At 46.3% G+C, this 23,350-nt stretch overlaps 1 protein-coding gene across 1 annotated transcript in view; it reads right to left on the reverse strand.

Annotated features, from left to right (window-relative positions):
- The window catches only part of LOC138488252 (uncharacterized), a 2,582,589-nt gene that overhangs the window by 1,538,059 nt on the left and 1,021,180 nt on the right, over nt 1-23,350 (reverse strand). Inside the window, exon 14 of the mRNA XM_069615092.1 lies at nt 18,531-18,562. Within this exon, the coding sequence (XP_069471193.1) occupies nt 18,531-18,562 (32 nt within the window). The remainder of the gene's footprint in view (nt 1-18,530; nt 18,563-23,350) is intronic.

The following is a 23,350-nucleotide window of genomic DNA, read 5'->3' on the forward strand; positions in this document are numbered from 1 at the left end:
AAGCCAGTTAGCTTCCAACATGCATGCACTGCATTTCCTACGTTCACCTGATCCATTTTTCCTTTGTTGCCTGATTTTAAAATGTTGGGCGCAACGCAGTGCCAAAGTGAGGCTGTTTATGCCTCGTTGCCTAGCAACTAGGCCTTACATTAACCTTTAGGATCCACCTGCAGGCGGAAGCGACGGCCAGTGAAGGAGGCCAGAAAAGGCCCTCTTTGCCCCTGGGACCTACAGTAACACCTTCAACGCGAGGTGGAGAGGGCAGTAGCCCCCCACCCTTCAGGAGCCACCAGGAGCGCCACCTTTGTCACACGCCGCAGAACCGCTGAAACTTGCAGTCTTCCATGCATCTACGCTGACTTTTTCGTGCCGATTGAATGGTGAGGCTAAGCTGTTCTAATATGCCCTATTCTACTATCCACTGAAGCCAGTTAGCTTCCAACACGCATACACTGCTTTTCATGATTTGCTACAGTCACCCGATCCATTTTTCCTTTGTTGCTTGATTTTAAAATATTGGGCACGAAGCGGCGCCAAAGCGAGGCCGTTTATGCCTCATTGCCTAGCAAGCAACTAGGCCTTACATTAACCAGTAAGATCCGCCAGCAGGCAGAAGCGCCGGCCAGCGAAGAAAGCCAGAAAAGGCCCCGTTTGTCCCTGTTCGCCACAGGGAGCCAGAACCAGCCCAGGTAAGAGGTTATCCTCCCTGCCCTCATACATTTGTGGTCAAGCGCCTCTGTACGACTCTGCCTCGCCCATTACTCTTACGCCAGTTCTTCAAGGACTTCCTAAACAGTCGCAACCTTGCTTGGTGCCTTCTCAACCACGCAAGCTGGCCTTCCCTATACGAACTCCTAATCCCTGGCCTTTTGCTTGTCGGCTACCAAACCTCTCATACAGGTTGGAGACTCCTAACACATGAGCCTGACACGAATCTGACATATAAGGTACTATATTCACTGCATTGTATGCATGTACTGCTGCTGTCTCACTCGTTGGTTTAATGTCATATATATATGACCACGCGGAAATTACTGTACTGATATTTGAGCTTTACATGTACACCACTTAATTTGGAATGCATTGTTTTCCTTTCTTACCACAACAGTGCGATATTCGTCAGCTCAAATTTGTTTGAAATGTAGTGTATGTCATGATGTTTCATGTACAGCTGGTAACCTAGCCTATTGTGCTCATCTCTCGATAACTGGCTATTGCCTCGTATGGTACTCTCAGTCAAGCTAGCCTCCTCTGCGTTTTAATGTGTTATGTGATGCTACATTTAGTCTACGGTGATACTGATTTGTTCCATTGACACTATGAATACCGGCTGTTTTCTATTAATTGCAAGATGCGAACCCCTCTATATCTGAAGTGATTTTGTTACCATCTGCCATTTCTCTTACCTATCATGCCCTACTGTACTGTGATTACAACACCACTGCCCACTACTAGCATCATGTGCACTCTCAATTTTCTGTAATTAAAATTACTGTATGCCCCATTGGCTGCAAGCTCACAAGTGATTGTACCAGCCCTAAACGACTGCGCCTACCACATGACTGCTTTGACTAGCAAAGACATAAAATCCACTACAGTAACTAAGCTTCCCACACTTGGACTTCAATTTAAAGGTGACCATCTCCCTTTAACCATCCGATGTCCTAGCTCCTTACCATCTTTGAACCACACTACCCAGCCAGAACAAGCCAACAGCAGGGGTTTTAATCACGTGCCACCTACCAGCCAAAAGATTCACTACCGTATTAGTAAAACTAATTTACCAAGCCCGCCCATAGCCAGAAATTCCAGACTCTGGGCTAGACTAACTAAACTCCATGAACTACCGACCAATTACCTCATTAAAACAAACCCCACTTTTAGGGGTAACAACATCAAAACCAAAACTCATGACAGAAATAAAAAAACTTGACTTACCCTCCTCTCCAGGCTCACGCCTCAAAACATGCCAGGATAAATCGCCTGTGGCGACCAATGACACTAACCACCCTCATAGCAAAAAATTCCAGGATAAACTGCAGGCTGCGACTAATGACATTGACCTCCCGCACATCAAGGGCTCCTTAATCAATGCTACATCCTTAGTGGCACACCCGACCGAAATAGCGGATCTGATCACAGTTGATAACCTCGACTTCCTTGCTATAACGGAGTCATAGATTCACGCTGCTGCAGGCCCTGCCCTCCTTCTAGCAATATCCGATAACTTTGAAATCCTAAGAGCAGACAGAGCGGATTCTAGTGGCGGAGGCATTGCTCTCATTGCCAAATCTGACCTAGCTATGAGAATAGCCCTTTCTCCTGCTGTTAGCTCTTGTGAACTACTCACAGTTCAATTACCAATCTCTAATTCTGGCACCTTAGCAATATACTTGATATACAGACCATCAGGACCGATTGGGGCATTCGAAGAAGGCCCCTCTGTAATTCTTTCTGAGAACACTAAATTGACTTCTCAAATTCTCCTGCTAGGTAATTTCAGCTTAGGTTTTAATGATCATAACCACCATCACGCTCTAATTATCTCCAATAGACTAACAGAACTGTTGTTCACCCAAAGAGTGACCCAGCCCACCCACGACAAAGGAACATCCTTGACTGGGTAGCAGACCTCAATTGCGCAACATCTATCACATAGATCACACCTCAAACCTGGACAGATCACTTCTTGCTCTTATTTACCCTGTCAGCTAATACCTCTAATTCCAAGGTCAATCCAATTGCACCACCCCTCCCTATGAGGAATAAAGGGAACATTACCGCAGATAAGCTTATTCCACTTATCATGTCCACTCTCTATTTACTGCCAAACTCAACTAGTCCAGATAACCTAGTAGATGCCTATAACGTCACCATGACCAACGCTCTAGATGCTATTGCTCCACTTAAGATGCAGAAAGCAAACCTAAAGCGCATCTGAATTCAGGGTTCACCCCCCACTTAAAAACCTTGAGAATGGAAAAAAGAAAGCTTGAATCCATGTGGAAACTTCTTCCTACTGAGGAAAACAAAACCAACTTGATCAACCTAGCTGCCTTTTACAAAAAGGAAACAATACGTACCAAACAAGAATCCTATAATGAGAGGATTAATAAAGCTAGCTCAAGCACCAAGGAATGGTTTACCGCAGCCATTCCTCAGACAGACGAGTGTCTCAAGGACAAACTCTGGTGCACGAGTATCCAGAACGCCTTACAGAATAAAATGTCCATCCTCCAAAGTAAGATTGCTAATAAAAAAGCTGATCTTACGATCTTAGGTAAGCACATCAGTTCAGCTTCTCTCAAGTCTCTACCCATGAAATCATCTCCTCCCTCAACCCTTCTAGGTGTCAAGGAGACATTTGCCCGGCATAGATAATTAAAGACGGCGCTAGAGACCTGGAGCCATTTATAACCAACCTAATGAACTCCTCATTCTCTTCTGGCACTTTCTCAAGTAACTTAAAGGAGTCCTGGGTCTTACCCCTCTTGAAAAAACAGTCACTGAACCCCTCAATTCCGACCAACTACAGGTAAATCACTGAACCATTTTTGCTTAGGATCCTTGACAAAGTGGCCTACCTCCAAAAACAGGAGTATCTAGAGTCTAACCACCTCCTTGGAGCCCGCCAATCCGGCTTTACACCACGTCACGGTACCGAGACAGCTCTTATAGATTTAAAAACACAGATAGATGAACTGAAGGATAAAGGAAAAATAGCCTTGCTGTTACTTCTTGATCTTTCGGCCGCCTTTGATCTGGTGGACCAGCAAGTGCTTTGTAAACGCCTGGCCTCGGCGGCGCACTTCTCACAAGACGCCATCACTTGGATTAAATCCTTTTTGAACAACAGGACTATCAGAGTCTTCTCTCCAGTAGCAGCTGCGACCCGATCCCAATAACCTGTGGTGTGCCACAAGGTTCTTGTGTCTCTCGCACAATGTATAATATATTCACAAAGACATTGTTCGATGACTTAGACCATCTGGTGGTCACCTACACTAACTATGCAGATGACACCCAGATCCTCATACCTCTCTCAGGATAGGATGACAAGAACGTGGCTTTGGTGAATAGAATATACCATCCAGGCCCGGACGGCCTATGCTTGAATAAGACTGAGCTCCTAATACTTGGCACCACAACCAACTTCAACAAATTGAGCTCGAATGAACACCATGGCATCCTCTACAGTTTACACCTGTAAGCTGATTATGGCCTGCAAACCATTTCTGTCCAAAGAAAGTTGTACAATCCTAGCTAGAGCACTTATCCTCTCCAAGTTGGATTACTGCAATGCTCTGTACTTGGGGGCAAGCAAATACATCATTAATAAAATCAAAATCTTGCAATACAATGCTCTTAGAGCAGCTCATGACAAACAAAGGAGAGAACACATCTCGCACATCTCGGAGACAGAGGAAATGGCTCTCTACTAAGGATAAAATTAAGCTAAAAACATTATCACGTACGCATAAATGCCTTAATCAAGCATCCCCATCTACCTCTTTGAGAGAATCACTAAAAATTCTACTACACGTCCTACAAGAACAGTCAACTCAGCATGTCTGGTCGTGCCTAGATTTAAGCTAAAAATAATCAGGGGGAAGTAGCTTCCCTGTTATGGCAGCGAAAGCATGGAACACCTTACCTCCTTCACTGAGATGCAACCACCCTTTTTCCATGTTCAGGCGTAATCCCATGAAGTGGCTTGTTATGAATGACACTAACGGTTAGCTCTAGTCATGTACATACGAGAATAACTGACTTCTCTGACCTCGCCAAGCAACTTCCTCTGACTACCAATTTATTATTTTCTGTACCGGTACTTTTGTATATATTTCCTCACCCTTTTTGTATAATTCACTGTACCCATTGTATTTTTATATCTACTGTAACTAAGCTGAAAGTATACTTGTAACCTCTTCTGTTAAAGGCGCCCAGATACCTCTGGATTAGGTGCACCATACAAATAAATAAAACAAACAAACAAACTTCCCTTTCTTTCACAGTGCTTGTAGATCAAAGTCTTTCGATTGTACAGGGATTTTGCTTGGCCCTCTGTATGACCACCTTGATCTATTTCGCTGGCCTTCATACTGCCTTCTGGTATTTGTAGTTTCTCTCATATGGGGTTTGACCAGAGTCTCTTGAGTTAGCACCCACGTGGTGCTGGTTTCCCTCTGTAGCTGGCCTTCACACTCTTTACATTTCATTCGAAGTTCATCAGCTTTGCTTCAAAACGTGTCACTTTGCGATTTTCACTCAACATAGCCTGGTTCCGACGCAATGGCTGTGATGAACCGCTTGGCTTTTGGCTTCTCTGGAGTCAGGGCTGGTACCGGGGGTGCTTCCCTCGCTCCTAATAATCGCCATAGGCTTGCCTCGTGCACCGTTGACATCTGCTGCAGGACACTTGTGCTATTGTTTGCGGTCTAAGGCTCTCTTCCACAAAGGTTCTGTGGGCCTGGGACGAAAAAGGCAAGGTCACTTCTCTCCTCGCCACCTTCTCGATTCCTGCCACCCTTCTTCTTTTGAACTGCTGGATGGTAGCTGTCTGCTGTGCTCGCCTTGCTCGTCCTGTGCTCTCTGGCTCCACCTTTTTTCCCTGTGGGGAAGAGAAAGGGCTATCATGTGTGTGTGATTCTGATCAATTGCCTGACACTTTTATTGGGACATGTCAGCTAAACGGCTCGGGTGTTAGTCCGCTGTCCTTTGTGTTGTGCGAAAGTGTTAAGTTAGAACGGGTGGGAAGTGGTTTGGAATGTCCTCTATGAGAGATTGGAGAAAAGGTGTAAAAGGAAGGGGGATACTGCGTCTCACCGTCGGTGTCCCACTCGCCGAGGACGTCCCATTCAGGTGATCCTCCCTCATTGGTCCACCGCCAGGAACTGGATCCAATAGCGATGGCCGTGTCCTGTCCACCTGGATGACAGATCCCTGGGGACTAGCTAGGGAGCCACCTTCAGGTTTCTCACAGAGGAAACAGGGAGTGAAGCAATTGTCCTGTTCCTCCAACTAGAGGCAAATGAGAGCAATCTTCTTGGCTCTTTCGGAATTCTCACCACACATGCATCACTCCCAAACGTTCATGAGAACAGGCAACATGGCAGCAAAGGCACATAACGGATGAGTTACACAATTTCTCTACTGCTTTCTTACAATCAATAAAACCATTGATTGACAAGTATTAATTAAATCTCCAAATTCAATCACTTGGCGATCTTGGCAACCGGGATCTGCTCATTGACGCCAACTCACTTGGCCTCTCTCTCAGCCTCACAGCTTCAGGCACCCAGAACAGGAAGGCAGATATCCTAAGCATGGTTTGTCTCGATTCTCTAGCACTGTCCCTCGCAGAGGAGGCTTTCCAGATGTTGTGGACTGTTCAGGGTATCCTGTGGTTATTTCTCAATTGAATTCCAGTCAATAGGAACTTGAGTCACTTCTGTACAATAAACAGAGATCCAGAGGCATAGAGGTGGGATACCCTAAGCATCGAGGGTCCACATGGCCTTAACCCCATACCCATGACCCTCAGGTTTGGTAGATGGTGAAATAAGTTTGATAGTAGATACTCCTAGTCATCCGTTATTGGCCAGGAGAAGGTAGTTTCCCCTTTTACACTGGCCATTCCATCTCCCCTTCATACTTCCACAATCAATACAAGGAACCTTTCTTGGGAGGGATTGTGCAGATTACACCTACCTCAGAGGCAGAGGTTACATGGGGGCTTTCGGTGGCATGTGAAGTACAGAATACAGGAGAAGAGTCACCTGGGAGTTCATACTAGACACTGGATTACGCTCGTCAAGTGGTGCTTCAGCAGCCATCTAGACGCTATATTCACTCCAGCAGCCCAACACATCTTCTTCCTTCAGGATGTGTTCTTGTTGGTTCTTTCCCCATCTACCCTTTTTGGCACAGTGGCAAGTGATGAGGACTTTTCACCATCCCTGGAACTGATTACAGGGCTTCTATCAGTTGACCACCACACCTCTCCAAAGCTTTGCAATCTCTGGACCAGACCCCCAAAAGCTGTTTCCTCCCTAGGATCTTCTTTAGATATTAAGGTTCGTGCAAGAAACCCTCTTTGAACTCCGAAACATAGTTCCTCTCAAGATTGTCACTGAAGCGTTTGTTCCTAGTGGCAACTGTATTTCAATGGGTTTGGGTGAATTGGGGACATTTCTCCCCTCCCTCCACACTTACAGGGAAGGGAGGGGAATTCTAATTAGTCTTGATTCTCCTTTTCTTTACCAAAAATAAATATCCTCCTTTTGACAGGTCTCAAGAAGTCATCCTTCCTAGTTTTTGTTCCATCTCTCACTGATGAGTCAGAGGTTCGCCTCCACACTATGAAAGTTTCTAGAGCATTAACCATCTATCTCAACCGAACACACTGTTTCAGGAGGACAACATGCCTTTTTGTCACCTCTGTTCCATGCAATAAAGTAACCAAATCTGTGACGTCAAAATAGCTCAAGTTTGCAACTTCGCTTTCCCCAAATGAAAGAACCACAATAAGTGCATCTGCTTCCCAGGCACAACTGATTGGGACCTTCAGTGGAGACATCTCCCAGGCAGCAATATGGGCACAGCCTTCAAACTCCATCGGATATTACCATATTGGTGAAGCAGCCACCCCGAAGCCAAGCCTGGCACTGTGGTTGAAGGTTTTGCAAGTGTGGTCTTTTACCATAAAAACAAATTGACTATTTAAATGAAAATATTTCTCATACACAGCACTGGAAAAAGAAAAATACATGGAATGTTGGTTTGCAAATACAACATCTCTGTGTTTCTGTGGGAAACTGCAGCATGCATCAAAAATACAGACTGCTTTGTACGGCCCCATACAGTAAGAATGTGACGAGGTAGAAGGGATAAGGAAGGCAACAGCCCAATCATTTATGGGTAATCTTCATTACTCTGGATCATCTCTTCCTGATAACAGTCCCACCCTTTTGCCAGTACCTCGTGGTGTCTTTTTGATGCACTCATCTCTGGCTTGGTAGGCCACAGGATTGTCTGATGTGGTGTCCATCTTTAAGGATGCTAAATTGGGAGGGAGGCAGAACTAAAACGTTTGTGTTGGAGTGTGGCATACCTCATAAAGTAAGGACTGTTACAAGGAAGAGATTACTTGGAGTAAGCAAGTAAGCAAGCAGGCCATTGCCTTCATGAATGAATTTTACATAGTGAATGGAGGATGCTGTAGGGCGTTTCTTTAGTGTTATGTTATAAAAAACTTGCAAAGCGCAATGTTTGCCCAGAGGCACCTTGGTGCTAAGAGGAATCAGAAAGAACCCTACCCAAGGAACTCACCAAGTTAAAACAAATATGTCTTCAGAGACCACCTAAAAGATAGGTGGCACTTCATCTTCCATAGTTTTTAGCGGCAACTATAAAGTAAGCTTGGCCGCCAATATGGGAAAATTGGCTCAATGTCAGGTTTGTTGAATGATACTGCATGAGTGTCAAATTTGAACGACCAGGTCCTTTCTCCTTCACACACATGAGCCCCAATCCCTCAGAATTCATCACTCCCACAATCCACTCTTTCCACGAAGCAGAATGCGTTTCTGCTCAAGACACAGTGCTTTCACCTCAGCGCTCAGCCACCTTTGCCCTAATCCATCTTTTCCAGCATGCCATCAATTCTTCTGCTCCTCTATGATTGGAGCGCAACTACCACAGTGTTCACCTTCATCTGGAACATTACCCATATTATTTGGGGTTTTTTGTTTATTTGGACGTTGGAATTTCAAAGACTTTTTTCTTTTTGTGTGTGACAAGGCCCTGAGAGAGGATCGTTTTGGATATTCAGTAGCCCATATCATGCCTATTAGATAAAGCAGAGTGTTAAGGGTGATGTGAAAAACCATAGAGTGTTTCACAACCTAGTCCCCGGAAGAACTCGTACTCAGGTGGCCAGGGAATGGCCATCGCTTTTGGATCCCAACCCTGGGGGTGGACAGGCAAGGGAGGATCACCTGGGTAAGGGGTCCTTGGGGAGAGGGGAGAAGCACATGATGGTGAGACATGGTATCCCCCTTTTTCCACAGCCCATCTAACCCGTGTCCCTACCTATTTTATTGGCAACTCCAGCTCCCATAATTCCTCCACTCTTCACATTGACAAAACTACTGAGCCGAGGAAGATGAGGAATGAGGCAGGAGGATTACCTCTAATGACTTTGAATGGCTCTGTCACTTGAATGAGACCAGGCAGAGTCAGGCACGTACTTCTAACTACACACACACACACCTGCCACTTGTTAACACTCCCTGTCAGGATAAAAGGTGGTGCGCACAGGCACACACTGCGCAGGGCTGGGTATGAGAAGGAGCAGCTCTTCTGGGGCTGATGCGAACTAGGCTATCGAAGTTGGAAGGCCAACGGGCTGATAGGCCCTTGCGGAGAACGAGAGAGAGCCAGTCGAGAATTCCATACTTTCGGAAATCCATAGGTGTTCCAAGACAGACTGAAACCGATTGAGAAGAAAGGATATATCTTCAAAGTGCTTCAAGGCGGCCTGCTCCTCTCCTGAATGAACGAGGAAGTCGGGAAGGAGCAGAAGAGGTATTGGTAATGGCCTTGACTGCTACATGAAAGGTGTTGAAGAAAGAAACAATTAACACGACCAGTGAGTTATCGAAGGCAACAAAGGCCCGGTTTGTGTTAAAGGCAAATGAAACTGTAACAAGAGTTGATGGTTGCACGTGTGCCGATAAACGTGTAATGGAAAGACAATTGCTGAACTGTGATGAGAGTATACAAAGTAACAGAGTGGTCCTGCGAGGCAGAATCGCACATTTGAAAGTCTGTAAAATGTTTGAAGTTGTAATAAAGAGGGAAACTAAGGCGAGACAGTAACTGCGATCTTGATTGAAAGTTGATTGAGTGGAAAACCCAAGTGTTTGAATTTTATATACTCCAAGAGGGCAAAGTAAAGAAATGATCATTCCAAGGAACTACAAGTACCAAGAAGCATTGGTGTTGAGTTGAAGAAGAGGTTGAAGTGGTCATGCAGAGGTCTACGTAAAATCCTTTCAGTTTTGAAAGTATTCGACAGTAAAAGTAAAGTAAGATAAAAGTTGAATGAAACTAAACTTGGGGAAGGGAACCCCCCACAAAGAGAAGAACAAGTTACTTACCAACTGTAACGTTCTTTGGACTGGATGTTCCTCCCACGTATTCCTCATCTTGTGATAAATCTTTATCTCCAGCTTCGCTGCTTCGGAAAAAAATTCTCGGCAGCGGGTGCTGTGCTCGAGGTCGGGGTGTCGATTGTCCCTCGACGTACTCCGTCGACATCACCGATGGTATAAATAGCTTGAGCCGCGCCCGTTGCTTCAGTTCTGTTTTTTCAATGAAATATATATATATATATGTATATAGGAGGAACACCCAGGCGTGTCCCATGACCGATACATTCTTTGTGAGAGGAAAGTGTAAGAAAACGTAAACTGTACTGTATGGTAGGATGGGAGGGTCGATGAGGAATACGTGGGAGGAACATCCAGTCAAAAGAACGTTAGTTGGTAAGTAACTTGTTCTTCGAATGGATTGTGTCCTCCCACGTATTCCTCATCTTGTGATAGGCTCCCATATCAGTATCAATTTTTTGGAGGTGGGAGTACTAATTTCAGTTTTCGTGGACAGAATGCAGAACTGCCTTCGCAAATAAACCCTCGCTAGAGGAGGCAGTGTCCAAACAATAATGTTTAACAAAAGTATGCATTGTTTTCCAGGTTGCAGCTGCACAAATATCTGCTGCCGGTACTCCCCTCTTTAGAGCCGCAGAAGTAGCCATTCCCCTTGTAGAATGGGCACGAAGCCCATCTGGTGGTTCTTTTCCCGCTAATCTGTAGCATTCAACTATGGCTAATATGATCCAGCGGGAAATGGTCTGTTTTGTTACAGATAAGCCTAATTTTTGACCAGTATAACCCACAAACAGTTGGTCATCTTGTCTCAATTTAGCCATCCTAGAGATGTAAAAACTAAGAGCCCTCTTGGGATCTAATCTGTGTAATCTCTCCTCTTCTTTGCCCAGATGAGGAGGAGGATAAAAAGTTGGTAGTACTATTTTTTGTGACAAATGGAAGTCCGAGACTACTTTTGGCAAGAACTAAGGTTTAACATTAAGGACTACCTTATCTTTATAAAAAATAGTATATGGTGGTTTGCATGAGAGAGCCTGAAGTTCGCTAACCCTGCGGGCTGATGATAGGGCCACAAGGAGGACACAATGGACATGAGTGCAGAGGCTCAAAAGGTATGCAAGTCAAGAATTTTAACACTAAATTTAAGTCCCAAGTTGGTACATGAAAAGGTACTGGAGGGTATACATTAGTAAGCCCCTTTAAGAATTGAATTATCAACGGTATTTTGAAATATGAAACCTCTTCCGATGAGCGCTTGAAAATGGACAGCGCAGCAAGGTATCCTTTGATTATTCCTATCTGGAGCCCCAGATTAGCTAGATGTAGTAGAAAAGAGAGTACCATTGGGGTGCCACACTGAAAAGGGTCCACATCCTTGTCTTTGCACCAGTTACTAAACTTGTTCCAGCGACATCGGTACAAAGACTTTGTTGCTGGTCTTCTGGCCGAAAGCAAGATTTCCATTACGTCCTCCGGAAGATCCCAATCCTTGTATCTCAACCTCTCAGAAACCATGCGTGAAGGTTGTGTGTCTTGACCTCTGGATGGAGAACCCGACCTTCCTCTTGTGAGAGAAGATCCTCTCTTTGCGGAAGACGTATTGGAGGGCAGATGGACATGTCTAGAAGGTCTGGGTACCACGTTCTCCTGGCCCAACCCGGGGCAATTAGGATCATGGTTTTCCTGAACTTTCTCAACCTCCTGATTACTTGAAGAATCAAGGAGACTGGGGGAAACGTGCACAGCAGTGGAAACTTCCACTCCACTACGAATGCGTCTCCCAGAGCTCCTCTTTGAGGAAATTCCCTTGAGCAGTACTGATCGCACTTCCGGTTGATCGCGGTGGCAAATAGATCCACTTGAGGGGTTCCCCAAAGGGGGAAGATCTCCAGAAGGACTTCCTGAGCCAGCTCCCACTCGTGAGAGACTGTGCTCTGCCTGCTCAGAGCGTCTGCCGCCGTGTTCTTCTCTCCGGCTAGGTGAATTGCCGATAGAGAGATTCCTTCTTGTATTGCCCAGAACCAGAGCTGCATTGCTTCTCTGCACAGTGGCAGTGACCCTACACCTCCTCTCTTGTGGAGATAGTACATGGCCACTGTATCGCCCGTCATTATCAGGACATTCTTTCCCTGTACAGAGGGCAGAAAGGCCTTCAGAGCTAGTCTGATTGCCCTCAGCTCCAATAGGTTGATGTGTAGTTTGGACTCCGATGGAGACCAACGACCACTGATTGTCAGATCGTTGGTGTGTGCTCCCCACCCCGTGAGTGAGGCGTCCGTCACTACCGTTATCTCCGGCCACGGTTGCCAAAAAGACTCTCCCTTGAGAATGTTGTCGTTGCAAGCCCACCACAGAAGATCCTGAGCAACTGCGCTCAGGACTTGCAGAAGATCTGACATATTCCCTGAGAACTGGGACCACTGAGTTCTGAGTGCCCATTGAAGGGATCTCATTCTCAACCTGGCCTCTGGTACTAGGAAAATGCAGGATGCCATGAGGCCGAGCAACCTGAGAAAATCGAAGGCCGGTAGATGTTGGGCATTCTGAAACTTCGTTACCATCTGCTGGATGTGGAGAGCTCTCACTTCGGGAGGCGAGGCTTTTCCCGATGAAGTGTCCAAGACTGCTCCGATAAACTGGAGTTTCTGGGATGGTATCATGTGGGACTTCTTGAAATTGAGGGAGAAGCCCAGTTTGTGGAGGAAGTGGCAGGTGATCGAAAGATGTTCCTGAGCTTGTTCTGGAGAACTTGCTCTGATCAACCAGTCGTCCAGGTAGGGATATATGTGAATACCTCCTCTCCTGAGACTTGCTGCCACAACCGCCAACAGTTTGGTGAAAACTCTTGGGGCGGAGGTCAACCCGAATGGCAGAACTCGAAACTGATAATGAGAATTGCCAATCGCGAACCTCAGGTACTTTCTGTGCTTTGGATGGATTGGCACATGAAAGTAAGCATCCTGAAGGTCCAATGATACCAACCAATCTTGGAGTTGGAGAGCCTGAAGGATCTGAGAAAGAGTCACCATCTTGAACTTGTCCTTCCTGAGGAACTTGTTCAAGTTTCTCAAGTCCAAGATGGGTCTCAGTCCTCTGTCCTTTTTTGGGATGAGAAAATATGGGGAGTACCAACCCCTGTTCCTCTCCGCTACAGGTACCAGTTCTATGGCACCTTTCTCTAGCAGGGTTAAAATTTCCTGCAACAGGAGCGGATCCGGAATTTTGGCGGAGTTGGCTCCCGGTGGATGATTCTGAGGTCTTTTTAGAAAGGGGAGACAGTAACCTTGGGCTACTGTTTCCAGTGCCCAAGCATCTGAGGTAATGCCCCGCCATTCCTTCAGATGTTGAGAGATCCTGCCTCCCACTGGTGTTTTGTGTAACAAGGTCTCAGAGGGATTTGGAGGCGGCTAAAGGAGTGGCTGAGGGTACAGATGCCGCTCCTGAGGCTGATTTTGCACCTCTTCCTCATGCTCCACGAGGGAAGTTTCTTTTGCCCCTTTCAGAAGCCTGTCCTCTTCCTCTACCAAAAGAGGAGTAGTATCGAAAAGAACGACCCCTCCAGGAAGATGAGCCGGAATAGGGTTTTAGAGGCTGGCGCAAAGAGGCGCTAAGTGATTTAGCTGCCGCTTTCGAGGTCTGAAGTTTTTCTAGGCTTTCATCAGCCTTTCTGCCAAAGAGCCTCGAGCCATCAAAGGGCATGTTGAGGAGTCTAGCTTGCATGTCTGGTGCAAATCCCGACTTCCTCAACCACGCAAATCTGCATAGCACAACACTTGCAGCCATGGATCTGCTGATACTATCAGCAGTATCCAGTCCAGACTGGAGGCATTCCCCCATTGCCTCCTTCCCGTCTTTGACTATATTCAGGAAGCCTTCCCTTTCCTCGCCTTCCGGAATATGCTCAGCCGCCGGCGAAATACAGTCCCACAGGGTATGGATAAACCTGGCTAGGGTACAGGTGACATTTGCCGACTTAAGTGCCATACTGCCTGACATGAAAACTTTACGTGCCCAGGCAGCAATTTTTTTATCCTCTCTATCTAGGGGGATAGAAGGATAAGCAGTTTGTTTTGAAGTAGAGGCTGCCTGAATGACTAAACTCTCTGGAGTTGGATGTTTATTCAAATATTCAGGATCCGTTCCAGCTGGTCTATATTTTCTTGGAAAAGTGCTATCTGCAGCAGCAATAGTTTCTGGTTTCTCCCAGTTTTTCTCCACAGTCCTTTGAAGGGCCCTGTGAAAAGGGAGAGCGGGATCTTTCTGAGGTCCCTTGACGATTATATCCGTCATGTCATCTTGTTCAAAAATGGGTGAAGTATTACCACAACCCATATATTCAACTACCCTGGTCATAAGACCCCTGTACCCAGCATCTGCATGCTCTGCAGGATCAGGTTTGGTGAACTCTAATTCTGGGGATGTGTCAATTCCACTGGCAGAATGTAGAGTATCACTCAGGTCTCTCATTCTAGATTCCTGGTCAATAAATTCCTCAGGAACTTGTCTTGTACCATAAGTAACTCCCAAAGGAGTAACCTCATCTTCTTCTGAAGCAGATTCTTCATAGATTGCTGACATAGATTTGAAAAAGTCTGACCAGGGCAAAGGAGTGAATCGCCTTTCTTCCTCTTCCATCTGCTTCAAAGGAAATGGCAAATCCCTCGAAGTTTTCGAGGGTGTTTTCGAAGTCTTCGAAGTTTTCGAAGATGACTTCGATAATGGCGTTGATGACGCATTTGGCTTTGGCGTCGAAATTATCGACGTCGAGGGCGTCGACGAAGTTGTCGAAGTCTTCGACGACTTGTGTTTCTTGCACGGCACTGGAGAGGTGCTCGACTCTCGAAGAGTCTTCGACGGTTTTACGTCGACTTGAGGTTTTTTGTATTCCTCGACGCTACCGGTCTTTGCCATGGTAGCCTTGGACTTCCCTTTGTCATCCAATGGAGTGACTTTAGGGGTATGGCTTTTTCGAGGGTCTTTCGAGGGGGTCGAGGCCGCATTCTCGAAAACCTCCATCATCTGCGGAATTCTTCCCACTTACTGGGAGAATCTGATTTAGTCGGACAACAAATTTCTTCGGTCGACTCTGAAGAAGAAGATGATGAGGGAGATCTATGTCTCCTCTTCATTTTTTTTCGATGACGGCGAAGAGTGTCTCGATCTAGTCCTAGATCGAGATCTCTTCGAGTGCCTATGGCGATCCGATTCCTTAGAATCAGTCGCTTTCTTGTGTGTTTTTGACGAAACCTTTTTTGAGGCCTCCCTCCCCACCGACAGTTTACCTCTCCTCTCACGAAGAGCTTTTTCGGTCATCGATTGGCAGGACCCACAGTCGTCGGTTCGGTGACTGGAACCGAGACACCAGAGACAAATCCGGTGGGGATCGGTGATGGACATCTTAGATCCACAATCTGCACACTTTTTAAACCCAGTTCTGGGTGTCGAAGGTGTCGAAGATGACATTTTCTTCACAGAAAATAGAAGCGCGCCGTTCTCGATAGTGAAGCGATCAGAAAAACGGAACTGAAGCAATGGGCGCGGCTCGAGCTATTTATACCATCGGTGACGTCGACAGAGTACGGAGTACGTCGAGGGACAATCAACGCCACGACCTCGAGCACAGCGCCCTCTGCCGAGAATTTTTTTTTCCGAAGCAGCGTAGCTGGAGATAGTGATTTATCACAAGATGAGGAATACGTGAGAGGACACAATCCATTCGAAAAGAGGGTTTTTGCCTGGCGGAGAGAGACCCATGTGAGAAGTGAAATTACAAAAGTGTGAAAAGAAAGACAGGCTCGAACCCGGCGGAGGGAAGCCTGTGTTGAATTGTGGTAAAGTACAAGTTAAGAGTTTAACTCTGCAATTGTGGCAAGGCGGATGAAGCCTAAAGAACTTGTTGAACTGTCAAAAGCTTGAAGCCCAAGCCTGAACTGTTGAATTGAACCAGAAAGCCAAAGTGTGCCAGATTGATAGAATTGTGTCAACCACAAATCCTTTTAAGAAATTATCGAGACCCTCTGCTTCTGAACATGGGGGAGTTGTTAACTAAGCCATTCTGACATTTTTTTTGAGACGCTGTTTTTCCTTTTAATATCCCCTTTACACATTTGTCATTAGAGAAGCAGGGCAAGGTTAGTTTCTTTTAGTATAGGCCTTTTTATTTTGACTAGACCGACTTGGACTTGTTTGTTATTTGTTTAATGAGCGAGACTACTCCCATTTTAGAGTTAGGACCAGTTAGGAATTCCCCCAACCTTATCAAATACAAAATTAAGGTTTTTGAAACTTGTATCTATTGTGTCTGCTGTTGATACCATGCTTTCCTTACAATTACATGTCCTATTTTGATACTGAATTGTACAAGAATGGGCTGTGAATACAAACACTGTAGGATCCTGTGTAATTCTTGCTCAACAAAAAGCAGGAGCTTGCCCTTCATGAAAGATCCTCTCGTGCAGCAACAGGAGCATGAATGGCACAGAACAAGGTTGCTCTCAAGCAGATACAAAGAAGTTTAGCGCTGGATGATATGGAACTGTGAACATCATCACTTGATCCATTATGGGAAATCGTTCACCATTGCTGCAGATCACCAATTGCTTAGCAGCATGTATAGAAATCCCTTGTTGAAAATGAAGATGACCCCCTCACATTGAGAAATGAGGCATACACCTACAAGATTAATGATTCAATGTAATTCATGAGCCAGGTAACGGTCACAATCTATCTGATTTATTTTCTCATCGTCCCCTACTCGGCAATAATGGACTCATTTTCAGGAGACTGGAAAATCAAGCTGAGCAGACTCAAGCAGCATCTGCTTCCACAGCCAGAATCCTTCCCACCTATTTCTCCTGATTATCCATATGGAGTGAATCTAGGCATGGGAATCAAGTTGATTCTGCTCCCCCAGGGGTCTGCGCCTACATCCGTTTCCTGTGGGAAGAGCGATGGGATCATAACCATGCAAGGATGTCATGTAAAAATATGGCGGCCCTCATTACTGTGGATCCATATAGATTCCTTCTTACTTGGGCACACTCCACAGGGAGCATTGCCTTCCTCTGCGGCATCAAAAATGTGATGCTGGCAGATTCACTGCAAACAGCAGGGAAAGCACGGCATGGATTTCCCTCTCAGCTTCCCCCTCCATGCAAGTAATTTGCTCCAAAATGGCCCACATTACGAAAAAACACAGTTTGTCTCTGTGGAGCACCTTTTTCCAAATTGTGTAAATTTGCCCAGAAGGGACCGCTTACATTTGAACTTACATGCAAACCGGTTTGGGCAACTTTCTTCATATGCACTGCAGAGTGCAAAAGGCAGGTGTAAAATTGTGCCAAGCACCTTCATGCACTCTGCAGTGCAAAATGAGTAAACGCCACCTGCCATTTACACGTGGCAGGCAGCGTTTACAAAAGGATTCCTACAGAGTCTGCCTGCTTTTTGCAGGAGTAAAAAGTAGCCGGATCCATATGATCCACTGGTTTAACACCATGAAAATGCCACGCTGGTGTAAAACCTCGTGCTTTCTGGGGGCAGAGGGGAAAAGGGAGGCTGAAACTTAACTCCCATTCAACGCCAACCGCTAAACAAAATGCACAAAAATGCCCTGGAGCCTGAACAAAAGTGTTAAGACAGGCATAACATCTTCATGCCTGCTTTTTGCAACTTTGTTTATCCCCTGGGAATTTGGAAAATTACCCCTTGTATGTTCTACCGCATAGGTGTATTTTTCTACAAGAGGCTCTCCCTGTGGGCATCCAAAGACAGCGGGGCACATGAACTGCAATGGGCACAATGCACAGCCTTTCTCTGTAACTTCTGAAGACATTACAACTAGCCACAAAGATGTCATGAAACCACATCTTGCACCTGTACATTTACACAATCACATTAACCCCATGTGCAAAAACCCCAGTACTATATTTGTGTGGAGGCTCATGTGATTGCACACGTGCAAACAGAATTGCGCATACGTAAATGTACCACCATTTCTCCCTGAAGAGACTATCCCAGCCGTAGCTTTATACAAGAACCAACAAGAGCAGGAATGGCAAGCTATAAGATAGCTCAGTGGGGTAAGCATCGTCTTCCGAGATCTGTGTGTAACCTGATGGCAGAGGTTCCATTCTTGGTAGAACCGAAGTTGTCTTCCTTTCAAAGTCGATTTGTGGTGTCCTCTGGTTTCAAATGTGGTCACAATGATTATTGCTTATTGAGATGGCGGCGGAGCACCTCGTCAGGCCGATGGATCTATTATTTAATTAGTGAAATGGCAGAAGCTTTCTTGTGCATCACACAGAGGTCATTAACCAACAGACTGACAGCATTTTAATGGAAGGAGGCACTTACCTCTGCGACTGGGAGGCACAACGCGGGGAGACCTAAACACAAACGCAGCTAATTAGTCCAATGCAGTTTCTTCATGTTTTTCCCAGTTTAAACATACACGAACATGCAATGATCCAAACAGACATCTATGTTTAATTAACATACATTTTCGTGTAATCTAATATAGTTAGTAATTAAAAACGCGGCGTCGCTCAGTTAGATGATCACTCTAGGACCCAGCAATCAAAGCGGGAATGCAAATCCCTTGGTGCTAGTGGTATGTGCAACCTTCACCAGGCAATACAAAGGAAGCACACCGATTTCATCTCACTTTAACAACTTTTTGTCTGCTCTTTTGCACATAAAAACAGGACATTGTTGATGTATTCCTATTTTTGTATGACGCACAATGTAATATAACAAAAATGTATCTATTTTAAATATGGTGCAAAATATTTATCAACTACAGACCCTCGGACGGATAGGTACCATTAAATAGCAACAGTTCTCATATGACTGGGTTTGGTTGAACAGCTACATTTGGGTTCAGAAACATGTTCTATACGGACTGCAATTGGTTTTTAGTTTTTGCTCCTAAATAGCATTTCAGAGCTAAATGTTAGACGAAACTAATGCATTGGAGTACAGCTAGGAGGGAGATGGCATGTGTGGAGGGACACACTGCTTGTAGGTGTTTGGTTGTTTACTCGCCCATTGACTGCCCAGGGCCATACTAATTTCTATGGCCATTTCCACCCAGTACCTTCACCCCTCCCTCCCCCAAAAATGCATCCCGCTGGGATCTCTTTGGGTTTTCTTTATCAAACAGTAACATCAAACGTTAGCCTGACAGTATTATTTCTAAGTGGTCTATTGATAGTTAATGGTTTGCTACTGGTGTAATAAAAACGCCAGTGTGCCTCCAGCCCCTTCAACTAGATAAGTTGCTTGCACTGTAGTCCTCTTAAAAACAAACATTGACGGAGCCAACAGTTCTATCAGACTTTCTCTGGCTACTCACTCCTGACAAGGAGGAGCAGGAGAGCTGTAAAGTAATGTGATTTCATTTGACTATTATATAAGGCAGATTCTTCGGGGGGCGTGGCCTGGAGCTCATGGTGGATAGAGGCTGAGGCGCAGAGCTCCGGCCGAGACGCCGCATCTTGATCCTTTTCTGTTGGATGCAGACACTCCGACGTGGCAATCAACCACGACAGCGTAGGAACCGAATGCTGGCACGAGACAGTGATTCGGTGGAAGAATCGGAGTTACGGAAAGTTCGTAAACTCGTCCGTACTCTCCTACCCTCCGGCTCCGCCTGCACCTAAGATGGTGGCCATCGCATGACGCCACCGCAACCCGCGAAGTAGCAGCCGGCTACCCCCACCGCAGCGTTCGCATGGGGATAGACGGGCTGGGACTGCGACCGCGGTGAATGGGAACCCCTGCGGTGGCACCGACAACCGCTGGGCTCCCTTAACCCCAGCAGCTTAGACCACTCAACAAACTGCTGTCGGCGGCTGCCCCCGTGAGAAGAGGGAGCTCCACCCATAATCCGACAGGCACCAACGAAGGGCACAGCCGGGGAAGCCAGGCACGACCACCCCTACAGCTGCCCGTGCCTGACGGATGTGTGCCAGAGCGCACATCGGACTAAAGAAAAGCCTGTATCTGTGAGCGACATCGGGAACCCGTGAAGAGACGCTGCATCGGGAGAACGAGGGCCCCCTGCCTCCCGATTAACTGCTGCATCGACGAGCCCCTGGGGGAGAAAACACGACGACCCTGGGGTGAGGAGGACTGGGGGGCGCGTAATTTGAAAGAGGGCCCTCAGAAGCCACCACCCTGTTTTGCGAATCGAAGCACTTCAACTACAAGCCCATGGGTGCTTCCCCCCAGAACTCATTAGGGGAAAGAGGATATTGATGCCACGCGGTTGCGGGAAACACCAGTCTCCCTGGCGTGGGCATTCTCCGAGCCACACCGCGGCACTAAAGGGACATCTGAACCATTTGGCATATTCAAACTGCAGTGCTGCGGGTGCTGCAAGTCACATGTGGCTCACATTTCGCCAAAGAACCGCAACAGATTAACCCCAATACATTTACCAGACCCTAACACCCTCCAACTGGACTAACAAGTGGGAGTTGAAGCACGATCCTTCCTAGACAAGCTGAGCGCCACAGCATTGAGACTTTAACATGGCCGCCAGAAGTAAAAAGAAACCTGCTACAATGGACACTTATGTTAGGCAGAAACCTGTGCAGTTCCCTTAGCTACCACTGCAAAAGATTTAAGACTACAGGTGTTTGTCAGTAAACCCACTTGGTAGCAGTCTGTACCACACAGATTCACTTGGTAGCTGTGGCTGAGCAGTCAGACTTCCCTCAAGAAGAGTTAGGCAGTATATAGAGTATACACAATAGGTACAGAGATACAGTAGCACACGCAAACACTGACCAGAGCTTTGGTGTAAAAGTATATAATTATTCATTTAAAGACACACTTGTAGATTACACTAGCATAAAGAGAAAAGTAAATTCAGCACACAGTCACTATTATATATATACAACCCTAATTACTTATTAGACAAGTCTTAGTGAGAAACACCACTTATTTTCAGACAGAGGTGAGCGCTTACCATAAGATGGCACTCTAATAAGTTATTAAAAAGGGAGGGAAAAAGGCAGAGTTATGGAAGCACACACATTTCAGTACTTTTAAAAGAACCCCAGTAAGGCAGGATAGGCAGAGTTCTACTGGAGAGCAAGGAAGACAATTGCAAGGCCCACTCTTGGAGAGAACAAGCAGAAGGGGTCCAGGTTCACACAGTGGGGTTATGCCCAAAGAGTCTTGTAGCTAGTTCGCACAAACAGAATGAAATTAAAGTCAGGAAAAGTTAGCTAGGTTGTCCCAGGCCAGCCCAGGTTAGAAAGTTGAGGCTTTACTGTCACCCCGAACGATCTGTCGCAAGGGAAGCCAGGCGGGACACAGTACCTTAAGTGTGAAGGAAGCTCCAGCGGGGGCAGTTGTTCCTGGCAGCGGGTGCAAGCCAGTGTTTCATCCAGAGGAAGAGGAGGTCTCGCCGTGGAGGAAAGGTGAAGGTCGTTGCACTGCCAAGGAAGAAAGCAGCCGCGGTGTTCTTTCGGTTAAAAGGTACTACCCTTCTCTTCGCGGTAGTGGTGAGCCGTGGTATTCTGGTTGCCGGGGTGGTTGGCACGGGCAAGGCGGCCACGCGATGCTCTAGGAAGGTGTTAAGAAGGCAAAACTGGTTAATCCCCACCAGTCAAAGGAAGAAGACTCTCCGGACTGGAGATCTCCTCTGTCGTCGGGAAAAGTGGTGAGACGGTTCAGCAGGGCTCCACCGGTGGTGTCGTCGTTGCAGGTCGGCTCAGCTTCTCCCTCCTCGGATTCTTAGCTCCTGTGGCGACTTCTGAAGTTCCAGTCCCCAAAGCCCTGTTTTATGCAGCAAACCCCCATTCATTCAGCCTAGCTGTCAATCAAACATGCTCAGTGGTGAGCCGGCCGGCTCACCTCTTGGGCCAATCACACAAGAGTGCGACTTGAGTTACCAAGGCAACTCAGTCCAGGGTGCCTAAACCCCCTCCCACACCCCCTGTGGTACCCAGACCGAGTGGCACCACTTTTGGAGGCTTATGTGGAGAAGCCCACCAAAAAGTGGAACAAAGGGCTCGACTTGGGTTGGAGTCACAGAAGAGAACACAAACTCCATTTTAGAATCGAGTTCTGGCAAAAAATACCAACCGGTGAATTAATATTAAATAAATAAACCGGCGGTATGCTCGAGACTATAGGAATTAAATAATTAAAGTTGGTAGCCTCGAACAATGGGAAAATCCCATAGAGATATATTTGCGGTTGAATATAAAAAGTAGTATCCACTGCCACCAGCCAAAACTCGATCAGGGGGACAGAGACGTTCCCCCTCGAACAACAGACCCCGGGGCAATCGAATTGCCCTGGCCAGTACGTCCACAATATGATGGTTTGTACTGGTTTCTGTTTATAATTTAGGACTAGCAAAGCCAATGGTGACTTTACATGCCTTGGGAGATAGTAGTCAGTCCCAGGGTATGGAGTCTATGTTGGGGGGTCGCTACGACACCCCTGGGTTACGGCACGGAGGGTGCTGTGTAACCCACATCAAAAACACATGAGACCCTATGGAGTAAAAGACCCCATAGCCCATAAAACACATGGAAAGATAAAGGAACACCTCAAATCATGTCTAAGAGTGGGAGTAAAAGAGTCTCACTATTAGCAGGAGAAAAAAATAAACCCCAAAAATCCAGCAAAGCTGCTGGGGGACTCACTAGATTTGGGGAATTAGCCTTTACAGAGAATTCTCCCTAACAACTTATATCACTGCCAAGACGAAGAACTCAACCAACTCGCACCCTTCCACTCCCGAACTTATACAAACAAAATGAGCTGACTCCACTGAGAGTCAATCTGAAATGCTAGAAGCCATAGCATCGCTGCGCACATTCGTAGACTCGAAGATAGACAAATTTAGATTTGATATACAGCTGGTGCGTCAAGATGCCAGGAACTTAACAGAAAGAGTGACAAACTCTGAAGCAACCATAAGGGAGACGACAGAAGACACTGTTGAATTAAAGGCCAAGGTTGTGGACCTCGAGAGGAAAGTTGCCATTCTCGAGGTGAGGGCCGAGGAGGCTGAGGGACGGGCCAGATGGGGCAAGGAACAAGTTACTTACCGGTAACTGTTGTTCTCCAGCATGGGTCTGGCATGGATTCACATGCTCATGAATATTCCCCGTCTTCAGGCCGGGAATCCTCGGTAAAGAAAAAATCAG

This window comes from Ambystoma mexicanum, chromosome 9 (genome assembly GCF_040938575.1).
Source record: "Ambystoma mexicanum isolate Mex_15411 chromosome 9, UKY_AmexF1_1, whole genome shotgun sequence".
NCBI classification, from domain to species: Eukaryota; Metazoa; Chordata; class Amphibia; order Caudata; family Ambystomatidae; genus Ambystoma; species Ambystoma mexicanum.